Source organism: Apodemus sylvaticus, chromosome 20 (assembly GCF_947179515.1).
Source record: "Apodemus sylvaticus chromosome 20, mApoSyl1.1, whole genome shotgun sequence".
NCBI lineage: Eukaryota > Metazoa > Chordata > Mammalia > Rodentia > Muridae > Apodemus > Apodemus sylvaticus.
In genome coordinates, this window is record NC_067491.1 from 47,218,291 (window position 1) to 47,230,428 (window position 12,138).

Here is a 12,138-nt window from a genome sequence, read left to right on the forward strand (position 1 = left end):
GCAAGTTGATCCAAAGAAATTTCCAGATGAAAATGTCACCAGTTCCTACTCAGAGGGGCAACTGTTTTCCCAAGGTAGTTACAGAACAGCTGAAAAGGTCAGAAAGTAGTTTAATGCTCTAGTTTCCCATAAGGACCGTGTCCACATGTGCAACAGAAACCACTCATGTAAATACATCATAAAACATGTTTTTTTCTTTTATAAAAATGATACCAAAATGAGAGCCTAATGATTTTATTGTATTACATTGCTTAGGTAATAAATGTTCTTTAGAAAGTCATGTTAATTGAAGAAGTCTGGGTCTTTATCTTACAAATACTAAGCATGAGGAGCCCTTCTTCTTTCAGTTGTTGGTCAGGGTTGTCTAGAGATTATAAAACCATTATTGGCTTTTGCCCTTATAGGGTATTGCCTTCATTGCCTACCAGAAGTGGAAGGTTCTCTATTGCTGAGAACAACATGGACTTTGGACATAGGCTCAGAGGACCCAACAGGGCTAGGACAGAAGTAACCAACAGCCTTACCTAACTATAATGCCTATGCACCAATGTGACTAGAATGGTATGGTAACTTTAAGGGTGTAGTAGTGGCACACATATATTGGTGGCAACCAACAGGACTTAAGACCTGCTTAACAAGAGGGAAATTGTGATTCGTACTAGAAACCCAGTCAGTTATCCAGGGCTAGTGGAATCAAGGACTTCGGAGGAAAACTCACGAATAAAAGTTTAGTAAACCTTTATGATTATCCCTAACTATGTTTTAAAATGTTTGTTCTGCCCACAGATAAGTGTAGTCCTCATCCCCTCATCAAGGAAACTTAGTACAAAAAAGAAAAAATAGTACAAAAACCCCACAACCAATCAAAATGGATAGTTGTGGAGTCAGGTTTCAACTGATACATTTATGACATGACTCTCACATCTATGGTTTGGGGGAACATTACAGAAGAGCCGGTGGAAAGATTTTTAAGAACCAGAGGCTCCCCAGAAAGTTTGCTGCGAGAACTGTTTCTATAATAATTTCAGACGCTACATCAATAATGTCTCAAGCAACATGACTGCCTAAACGTGAGCTTACCTCAGCAAGGATAAGTGGCATGTCAAAGTGGATAAAGACCAGGAGGCCTCAACCCTCCACAAGGAACTATAGGCAGCCACTGAGTGTTTGCTTAGAGTAGGAGAAATAGTCTTCTTCAGGGAAGAGCATACTAATTGCTTATCTAACACTAAAACGTCAGCTCAGACAATATACATACAAGTAACATTACAGGGACTGAGCAGGCTGCATTTAGGTGTTTAGGAGTCAAAAAGGCGTCCATAAATCTGAAAAGACAGCAGGGGTTGGGAGTGGGCACATGAAAGGATTTGGAGGGAGAAAAGAAAAGAAGGTGTAGAGGATAGAAATTAAGAACAAGAATGGCGGTAAAATAACAAAACCAGGCCCGTGTCTTAGCGTTATAGTTCTTTAAACGTGCAATTACATTTAAAGATGTAGATGGTTTTCAATCAGCAAGGTGTACTATTGAAGAAACTGCTCCCTGCTGTCCTGTCGCTGAGCGCACGGGCAGTGAAGAGTTATTGGAGCAGAACACTAGTTCTAAGGACTCAACTGAACTGCTCTAAGGGAAACTGAGCAACCGAAAAGTCGTTTCCACCTTGCAAACCTATTTCTGCTGAGAGTAAAGATCCTACTAGTTGGGTCAAACCGAGTTAACGTCTACACTATAGGAAATTATGGAAAGAGTCTGGAATAGATGTTTCTTTCCTTTTGGGGGAATGATAGTATCTTTTAACTCTCCTTTCTGCATTTCTGGGAGTGTCTCCTTCTGGACAAATTAGAAGCAACAACAACCAAGTCACATATGTACAAAAAAAGATGTCAATATTTTTTTCTACTGACATGAAATTTAAAACAGCTTCAGGAAATGTGTCTAGGTCAGTGTCTATAGTCACAAATTATCAAAGTAAGAAACAAACACGAGTGTGTGGTTCTGTGTTTTGGCATGAGAGGCACTGAAATTTCCCAACAGCCAGATCATAAAAGGAGACTAATGACTCCATCATCTGGAAAGGCCGGGATTAGTTCCCGTATCCTGCGGATTTGTGACCTTGTTCAGCAGTGTCAAACAATGCAAGGTCTGACAAACAGGCACAGCTTTTCCTCTTTCCATGATGTCTGTATGTGAGGCCATCCTGAGGGACACTTCAACAGAAGGAAACCCTCTGAGACATGTTTATAAACACAGGGAAGCTAAACCCAGGAAACACTCAATATCAGAAACCAAGTTATTTACCAAGAACCAGAGTGATGACTAACAGGTCCCCATTGGCATTTTCTCCAGTCTGTCTGTCTGTCTGTCTGTCTGTCTGTCTGTGTCTGCCTGCCTGCCTGTCTGTCTGTCTGACTGACTTACTAACTCACTAATAGACAAGTCTGACTCTGTAGCACAGGCTGGCCCTGAGCTAGTGACACCCCCTCTTAGGTCATGGCTTGTGCTTTAGTCCAATAGAAACATACTTCAAGGAACAGGCTTACTAAGGAAAGTGCCAGGACACAACCGAAAAGGATACAATAGAGTGACAGGTGAGAAGCTGGGCAGTATCCAGTGACGTGTGTGTAACTAAGGGCAACAGAGAACTCTGTTCTTCCAACTGAAGGTAAAGAAATCCCTCTCAATTCTTGAAAATGCTTTATTATATAGTAATATTATAATTTACCACTGGAAACAGCATTTTCTCCCCCTTTAGGTTAATACCTCCTGTCCCTTTTTGGCACAACTACATTTAAACATCTATAAGTCATCTTTTTCTAAGAAAGTTACCTTTAATAAACAGATGGCAGTTAAATAGTTTTAACAGCCAAGTCGTACATTCTGGATTTACTCTAGGCAACCCATCCTGGATCTCAACTTCAGCATTCTCATGTCCCCAATCTCAATTCCTAAGTGCAACTAACTTTGTTTTCATATCGCTTCATAAATTTAAGATGACAATTTTCAAATATTTAAATATCTTCTGGATTCTCAAGTGTTTTTATCTTAGACAATTAGGAAAAGTATATATACACTTAAGTTGATACAAGATGATTAAAAATATCTGGATATATGTACACACATTTGGTACTCAGCAAATAACAACAGTATAGTAAGAATTATGGTTTCATTAAAAACCCAGTTATGTTACTCTTTTTGTTTGAACCCCAGGTGTGGGATAAGCGCTGTTTCACAGCAGGTGACTATGACTTGCCTAGTGCAATACAAGGGGCGTGGGTTTTGCCAGATGCAGATAGTTTACATTTGGAATTCTGGGAACTTTCGAAAGGTTACAAAATTGAGAGCACCGAGAGGGCCTTGGCAGCCTCCCGTGCTGCCGTGGTTTGTCAAGTGGTTGTGAGCAAAGGGAGAAGAAGAAACTGGATGGCCTAACAAGAGAAGATTGGACTTGCCTCAAGGAACCTAATGCCCCTAGTCAGCAGGAAGCAGCCTACGGAGATCTACACCCCTTTCCCTCTAATCTCCTTTCTCTCCTACCTAGTGTTCGGGGTTGGAAGGGAGGTAGAGTAAAAAACAAAAACAACCACAAAAAAGTAGCTCAAAACGTACACGACACAACAGGAAAATATTTTTCAAGAAGTCTTTATTATTTTATTTATCAGAAAAGACAACTGAGGCATTTCTAGGTTTACAGTATGTTTGATATAAAAATAAGGATTTTTCCAAAATATATACTAAAAATACAAAGCATAGGATCAAAAATACAGAGGAAAATCATATTTCTGTCACCCAAAACAAGAGCTTGTGGTCTCCTCCAACTGCACACAGTGGGAGTGTTCTATGCCAGGAAAGACCAGATCCGACAGCTATAGAACCAATGAGGACGGGCTGGAAAACATGGAAATTGAGGAAGCACAGTGAAGTCTTAACTCAATAACAACAAAAAACTTATTGTATTTTTTAAATACAGAAATGTATTTTACATTTAATAAAATAATAAATGCTGGTAAGTAAGTGTTGGTGAAATAATTATTATTACTTATTAGATTATCTTGAGAGGCAGAGGCAGCATCACAGAGGAGATAGGGCAGGAGTTCAGAGACAGTAGAGGTGCGCCTCTGTGAGACACACGTGCAGAAGAATAATTACAAAGCCATGGACCCCTTGCCAGCCACTAAACTATGATTACAAACAGAAACTGGGTCTAGAGGGGCAGCTTAGTGGTAAGAGCACTTTCCGAAGACCCAGGGTTCAGAACCTATGCCCCACACAGCTGTTCATAACCATCCCTAACTCCAGTTCTAGGGATCCTGAACCTCTTCGGACCTCTGCAAGCACCAGGCATGCATGTGGTGCACATACACACACCCAGGCAAAACACTCATACATGTAAAATAAAAACCTAAAATAAAAAGTAAGAAATGTATTGAAAACTATGTTGGTAGCAGAAGCATAGTAATGATGAGTTATACATTATCTATTTGCACCTGACTTGAGTGAAAATCTAAGCTACCTATAAATAATGGGTATGGTCCAGAATCAAAAATTTTTGCAGTCTACACAATCTAAGCATGCAAAATCAATACACTTAAATGAAAGATAAAATGCAGATGGAACTGATAAAATATGATTTTTACATTAATTTTGAAGAAAAATAAATCTATTGCTACTGGTGATCAAAACATTAAAAGAAAAAAACCTTTTGGTTTAAGCAGATAGCAGACATAAGTATTTTTAGTTAGTAACTGTAAATTTGGGAGCCATGGATAGAAAAGTAAAAAAATCCAGTTTGAAAACCAAGTACCCAGAAATGCCAGGAAACATTTTTGTATTACCTGAGCGTGCCCTAAATGATGAATCTGAAACTGACTGGACATTTTGCCAGGATATCCAGTGGTTGCAAACAAGTTTTCACTGATGGCAGACCACCTAAGAGAGGACAGAACAATGGTAAGCAGTGTCCTACAGACAAGAGTGTTCTAAAACAGGCTCCATCTGTGTAAGAGTAATTCCACAATCCTGAGTTTGTTAGTATGACTTTCCATGCATACCTCCAGTTTGTTTAGTCATGAATACTTTCTTGTTCTGTATATTTGTTGAATGCTAACTCTAGGTCTGAACTATGTGTTAAAATCATGCAAGGGTAACATCGTGTCTACAGATGGAGACACAGGCATCTGCATGTGACAGAGACACAAGGCATCTGTCACATAACATGGTCTCTATAGTCACACAAGGCATCTGCCATGTAACATGGTCTCTACAGACACACAAGGCTTCTGTTATGTAACACAGTCTCTTCAGACGGAGACATGAGACATTTGCCACGTATGGAAGTTTTGAAGATGAAAGCAATTGTGAGCTGCCGTGTGGGTGCTGAGATTAAACCTAGATCCTCTAGGAGAACAGCCAGTGTTCTTGACTGCTGAGCCATCTCTCCAACCCCATTTATGTGATACTTCTTTTGAATTTGTGTGATACACTTGTATTTAAGCCATTTGGGATGAAATAGCCACTTAGAATATCAAAGCCTTCAAAGTATCTCGGTCACTGTATTTTCCCAAGTTAGTGAGTGCTAGTGGCCGCTTGACAGATGACTAGTACTGCCAGTGTGGTGAAGAAGGCCTGAGAAAAAGAATTCTTTGATAATAAATTACCTGGTCTCAGACATCATTAACTGTTTAACAGCTCTTCTGTTCTTTGTCTATAGCAAATGAATTTCATCTGTGTTCTGCCAGTGTTCAGCTCTAGGGGCCGAGATATAACAAGGAAGCCATAGCAATGCAACATGTATGGAGTGCTCCTCTTTGTCCTCCGGTCGCTCAGTGAGCCACAGCTTCACCATTCATTCCTTATAGGCCGGCAGGCCAGTGAGCTCCTCGGATCCACCTGTCTGCACTCCCCAGTGCTGGGGTGGGGTAGGAGCTTTGAATTCAAGTCTTTATACCTGCATAACTACTCTTACCCACTAAGCCGTCTCCCCAGCCCTGAGTCTTGAGTTTTTAATGAACTGGAAGAGCTGCTAAACCACGCTGAGATGAGAAAGCCTTCTTTACAGTTCTCACAAACCATACATAATTCATTGGTTTCAAAAACAATATTTTTGAATAATCATCATATCTCTGAAATTTGGATTATTTCATAATAATCTATGGAAAAAATTTAAATATATAAGTTATTTTATATTCACTGGTGTTTTGACTGTAAGTAGGTCTGTGTGAGGGTGTCAGAAGCCCTGGAGCTGCAGTTACAGACAGCTGTGAGCTGTGGGTGCTGAGAATTGAACCTGTGTCATCTAGAAGAGCAACCAGGGCCTTTAACCATTGAGCCGTCTCTCTGGACTCAATCTATGGAATTTTAATACTATGATGAACATATTTCATTCTTAATAATAAGGGAGTCTTGATGATTTTACTAGGGATATTTCAGACGTGATTTAAAGAAAACAACAACAGTAAATTACAAATGCCTCACTGTTCTCAGTCTTTTTGCTCTTCCTGTTATTAAAACTGCTTAATGACTATACAGTGGAACAGAATGACGAAAACCAAGATACGTTAATGCAAATAAAAAACCCAAACATAACCAAATAACATGAAACTAGCATGTTAAGACATATACTAGTTTGTGTGACTGTGTTTCAAATACGTTGATACTTGTGTGTACACATGGGTCTGTGTGCACTTGTACAGAGCAGTCCAGGGAAGGAGGCGGCACAGCCCATCCTGACCTAGAGGCAGACTGGTAGACAGGCTATGTGGTTTCTGTGAATTATACACATTTTCTAAGTGGTTGAAAATAAATCTCCTGCTCACCTAAAGCAAAAGACAAAGCAACTACTTAGTAAGGAAAGCAAAATAACCCTTATAAAGCAACCAGACAAAGGAGGAAAACCAATCCCCCATGTAGAGAAACTCCAGCGTAGAGAAGAGGGCTGAGAAGTTATTCTGGTAATGGAATACGGCCAAGTCAAGGATTCACACAACTCCAGCAGAAAGAGTACATTACCTAAATAAGTGTGCTCGATCCATGTGAACAGGTCTTGTCTCTTGAGGATAACTAAAAAACAAGAGTTTGTATTTTGCAAATTATGTGTTAGAGTCAAGTAGATGAACTTGAATGAAGGTTTTAAAGGTGTTTTTCTTTGCGGCCCAATAAATTTAAGCTGTAACAAAATTCTGAGTAAGCACTCAATTGGAAATAGATAGCAAAGAATGGGAATGACTTAGAACCACTCTGGAGCAGTGCAGGGACAGCATTTCTCCTCTTTTGTCTACAGGAGACGTGTTTTCATTGGCCATGGAGGCCTACATGTACAAGGGTGACTATATGGGCCATTTAACAACATATTTATGTAATATAACAGACAGCCATACTAAATAACTACCTGGACCGAGTGATATCCCAAATAATCCAATCATTTCCTGCAACAGCGCCAACTTTGAAGGTGTTTTTCAAGCACCAGTGTGCTGACATTAATGGTGTCTGTTCTGACTGAAGAGATAAAATTGCCTGTTGGGCCATTAGATCATAAAACCGGATTGTTCCATTCTTCTCTGCAACCATTAGCTGTAATACAGGGTGAAAAAGAAAATTCTACATGTATCTCATTAGCCAAATTTAAGAAAGAAGCAGATTCAATGTCATAAAAGATAAATAAACATATATCACGCACATATGTACATATCATGAACAGAAGCCAAGTGCATAGGAAATAAAGTATGTGAGTATCACAGGTACCTAACTAGATTGAATACCAATTTTTAGGCTGTAATCTGCCAAAGGCCAGGAAAAGCACACTGTATATATAAATGATGATTGTAAAAAAGCTAACAATTTTAGAGAAACTATTACTTATTTCTATAAAAACTCAAATGTAATTATACTAATTTGTGTAATCTGAGGTAGAAAGTCACTGGTTCTTTCCTTTGTGGGTCTGGGTATTATACCTGTGTGTCTTTTCAACTTGGTAAAGGAAAATTAAGTTATAGATAATAACCTTGAACGTTTCCTCAGGATGCCAGCATACACTCATTCCAGGAGAATGAAGAAGAAAATGAGCTGTCTGCTTTCCTTCCAAGTTCCAAATCCTAATAAAAAAGAGTATGATGTTAAACACTCTTGATACATCACTACCAATAAAATAAATGAAACTTTGCCAAATGTATTTAAAGCCATTAACTACACATTATTACATACATTTGTATTTGATAAATATCTTTGAGGAAAAAATAGTGATGTTGGAAAATATAAAAGTAGGACACAGAATTTAAAGTTTTTCATGCTTAATTATGGGAACAAAATCATATTTTCTAATTAACTAACATAATAACATATTACTTAATTATTTATATATTCATTGTAAGCAAAATCAGTATTTTTGGCCACTAATCAGGTTGCAAGCCTATTAAGTCATTTCAATTAACAATCATTCCTATTAAAGGTGTTTATTCTCATTCACTCCCCCCCAGCCCTCGCTCTCTCATAACCTTTCTATTTTCAAAGTAACACATGCCAGGTGGTGGTGGCGCTCGCCTGTAAAATCCCAGCACTTGGGAGGCAGAGGTAGGAGGATTTCTGAGTTCCAGGCCAGCCTGGTCTACAGAGTGAGTTCCAGGACAGCCAGGGCTATACAGAGAAAAAAACCTGTCTTTAAAAAACCAAATTCAAAATAACACATGAAGAAGCAGATGTGGAGTGACAGGCATTTAGTAGGACAGCCATTTCCCACAGTGCATGTTCCTTCACCTTTGGATATGTCCTATCTCACAATTTCTCATCTGGCTGACCTCTCTAGTGTTTTCTCCCACAAGTAGGCCATGCTTACCAGTTGCCAGATTAAAGGTGGGCTAAAGAAGCAGGTGCTTGGTTCTCTACTGTCTATCAACAAGCATCAACTTACAAACAGGGCCCTTCATCTCAACGGCTTTTAATCTCATCCCTGGGAACTATGCTGATTGGCTAGCTCACGCTCTCACTCAGCCAATGGTACACTGTGCCGAGCAGACTCAGCATGGCAGGACACACAAGTTCCAGGACTGATGGGAAAGTCCCAGCGCCCCCAGCACTTTGGTCCTCAGGTGAACACGTTCAAAGCTGAGGGTGCAGCGCAGTGGAGTGCGCGTTTAGCACACGTGAGGTTCTGGGTTCCATCCTCAGCAGTCTCCTAACAATAATCAAAAGCATTCATGGGGATTTCTATTTTCTTGTAGGTTTTACAGTTTTTGATTTCTTTAGGACTGTAAAGAAGTTTTAAAAATTGAGTAGGCAAAGATTTTTTTTCTAAAAAGTATAGGATGTCAAATTTGACATATCATAGTAACATCTGAAATAGCAGACATATTTCTAAGGATCATCTACTTGATTAAATATTAGAATCATCTTTTACCAAAAGTCACTTTTAAAAGAGACAGTTAAGGTGTAATTGAAGAAGCAAATCACTAAGGTTTACGCTCTTGTCCTTCAGTCCCTGGAACGAGATTAGACATTAAGGCAACTGAATCTACTTCCTACTACCATTTCCATAATGAAGTATCGGGCTATCACATATTTTATCACTATTGGGATAGTAGAAATTTGTCTTCTCAGTTAAAGGCTCTCATTAGAGGGTGGGCTAAAATATCCATTCCTTTGATTTTATTTTAAAATGAATTTGATTTTTGTTGGCTATTATATAAATTGAACAAATACACATCAATATTTTCACAGTTCTTTCCCCCCTTTCAAATCCAGAAGACAAAGAGGTGAAAAAATAGAGACAGTTATGAAAATAAGTCAGTTAACTAAGCATATTGTGGTCTAATGAACCAAATTTCAGTCTAATTTAAGCAGTATTTTATCCTGATCAGAACCTGATGATCTTTAAAAAAGAGAGCTAGCTCATGCATGAGGAGGCTCATATGGACTGTATTTCAGAGGACTAGGATACAATGATTTATGGTTTGTAATTATACACTGATTCAATAATTCCCACTGTTACATAATCTCAGTACTAAGTATGCAAAATACAACAAATTGGACTAAAATAATTTATCCTAACTAAATCAGCTGCAGATGGTACAATTTAAGTTGTTATGTCTTATTTCCCCTTTTGATAGATTCCATAATTAAGCCCTCTGAAATCCTTTTGTGAAGTTCAACGTATTTTCTACCTTTAAGGCCATCTGATGAAGTCACACCTCTTTTCCTGTTTTGGAAGTAGACCATACATGCAAACGGTGCTTGAATGTTAGTACACAAAGCAGAGTCCTCTCATGGAGCAGCGGCCGGACCTGGAGCACCGACATCAGCCTCGCTCTGTTCGAGCTGTGTCCTCACTCTGAGGGAAGCTGAAGGCGTCACTACAGTGACTTCTAACAAGGTAGCTTAGATAATAACAGCAAATGAAGGCTCACAGCGGGTGCTTCTTTCACTCACCCGTGGGCTGGGTGGAAATATCTAAGAGAACTGCTCGGGTCCGAGTCTGTCCACTCACTGCAGAACTCTCATTACCATCCACGACAACAGATATGCAGACTATTCTCAAGGTTTTAGCAATAATGCCATTGTAACCTTCTTGTACATGTCTGGCCTTAGTGAGTGCACACCTCCACACAACACCCCCTCTGCGGTACACAATGGCTCCCACACATCTCTACGCTATGCTCAGAACATATCCAGCATGGGAATAGCAGATCACAGTTTACAAATGTATTTGACTTTGGCAACACACACATTTGTCAAAGTGTTTTTCTCCCACACATATTTCTTTTTAATTACTACTGCAAAAAGGTAAAACTTTTATTTTATATTCTTTCTTTCTTTCTTTTTTTTTTTTTTGTTTTTTGGATTTGGTTTTTTAGAGACAGAGTTTCTCTGTATAGCCCTGGCTGTCCTGGAACTCACTCTGTAGACCAGGCTGGCCTCGAACTCAGAAATCCTCCTGCCTCTGCCTCCCAGAGTACTGGGATTAAAGGCGTGTACCACTGCCCAGCTTTATTTTTTATTCTAATAAAAACAATCACTTGACTGAATCTCCTAAGCTGAAGTTTTCCAGATGACCCTATTTTGTAAGCTAAATTTCATTCTAAGAATTTTTTTCCTCCAAATTGTGCATGTTTTTCTACATGGATGGATATGCACAGGTATGTGCAGGTGCCTGCAGAGGCCAGGGGTACCCGATTTCTCCAGAGCTAGAGTTATAGGTGGTTTTGAGCATCTTGAAGTGGGTGCTAAGAGACAAACTGTTCTCTCCAAGGATGCTCTTCTACAAGGGCATTAAGCATTCTTAACCAGCCAGTCATCTCTCCGGGCCTAAGGTAGAGTTCTCAAGTCACTACTCTTCATCCTTCTGCATTTAAGTTATTTCCTTGTTCTATGCAGAGATATATTTACACAAAATTTCAAACTTAGTTATCCTGATTGGTTGGTTGTCAATTCAACACAAGCTAGATTTATTTGGGAAGAGAAGCCTCGATGGAGGACATGCCTCCATCCAGATGGACTATAGGCAAGTCTATGGTATGTTTTTTTCCCCCATTAATGACTGATGTGGGTGGGCCCACCTGTTCTGAGGTGGCCAAGAAAGCGTGCTGAAGAAGCCATGGGGCGCAAGGCAGTACACACCGTTCCTCCACGGCTTCTGCTTTTGCTCCCAACTTGAGCTCCTACCCTGACTTTCTCAGTGATGGGGTATAACCCAAGAGTTAGTTAGAAGCCCTTTTCCCCAAGTTGCTTTTGGGCACAGTGTCCTATCACCACCCCAGAAACCCTTATTAAGATAGTTCAGCACAATATGCACCCGATTCTTTATGATGAATTCTTCCTAGCTCCCTCTGTGAAATCCCAAGAAAGAGAAAGCTATTTCCTACTGTGCTCTCAAATACAATGGTTATATGCTTACCAAGAAGGAATATGAGTGCTCTGCCTAGTTTAATAATATATAAACCGACAAAATATGAACAGGGAGGAGCTATGTAAATGAAATTACGTTGATAGCAAGCAACTAAAACTCAAAAAAAAAAAAAAAAACAAAACCAAAAAACCCCTAAATTAGGTACGTGAGAAAAATTAATCAAATATTAACTTCTTCTGAACTGTTTGTTAACCATGCTGTTTACATTGTAATAGCTTATTATGGTAGTAGCTCATAAAATGAGGGAGAG

General features: G+C 39.3%; 1 protein-coding gene across 2 annotated transcripts in view; it reads right to left on the reverse strand.

Annotated features, from left to right (window-relative positions):
* Positions 1 to 3,621: 3,621 nt before the first annotated feature.
* Positions 3,622 to 12,138, reverse strand: part of Nup37 (nucleoporin 37) — a 29,267-nt gene continuing 20,750 nt past the window's right edge. For both annotated transcript variants that reach the window (XM_052165022.1, XM_052165023.1), the window contains exons 6-10: positions 7,995 to 8,085; positions 7,383 to 7,564; positions 7,004 to 7,054; positions 4,831 to 4,924; positions 3,622 to 3,883 (exon numbers count right to left, since the gene is read on the reverse strand). In XM_052165022.1, coding sequence (XP_052020982.1) covers positions 3,770 to 3,883; positions 4,831 to 4,924; positions 7,004 to 7,054; positions 7,383 to 7,564; positions 7,995 to 8,085 — 532 coding nt within the window. In that variant the 3' untranslated portion in view covers positions 3,622 to 3,769. The remainder of the gene's footprint in view (positions 3,884 to 4,830; positions 4,925 to 7,003; positions 7,055 to 7,382; positions 7,565 to 7,994; positions 8,086 to 12,138) is intronic.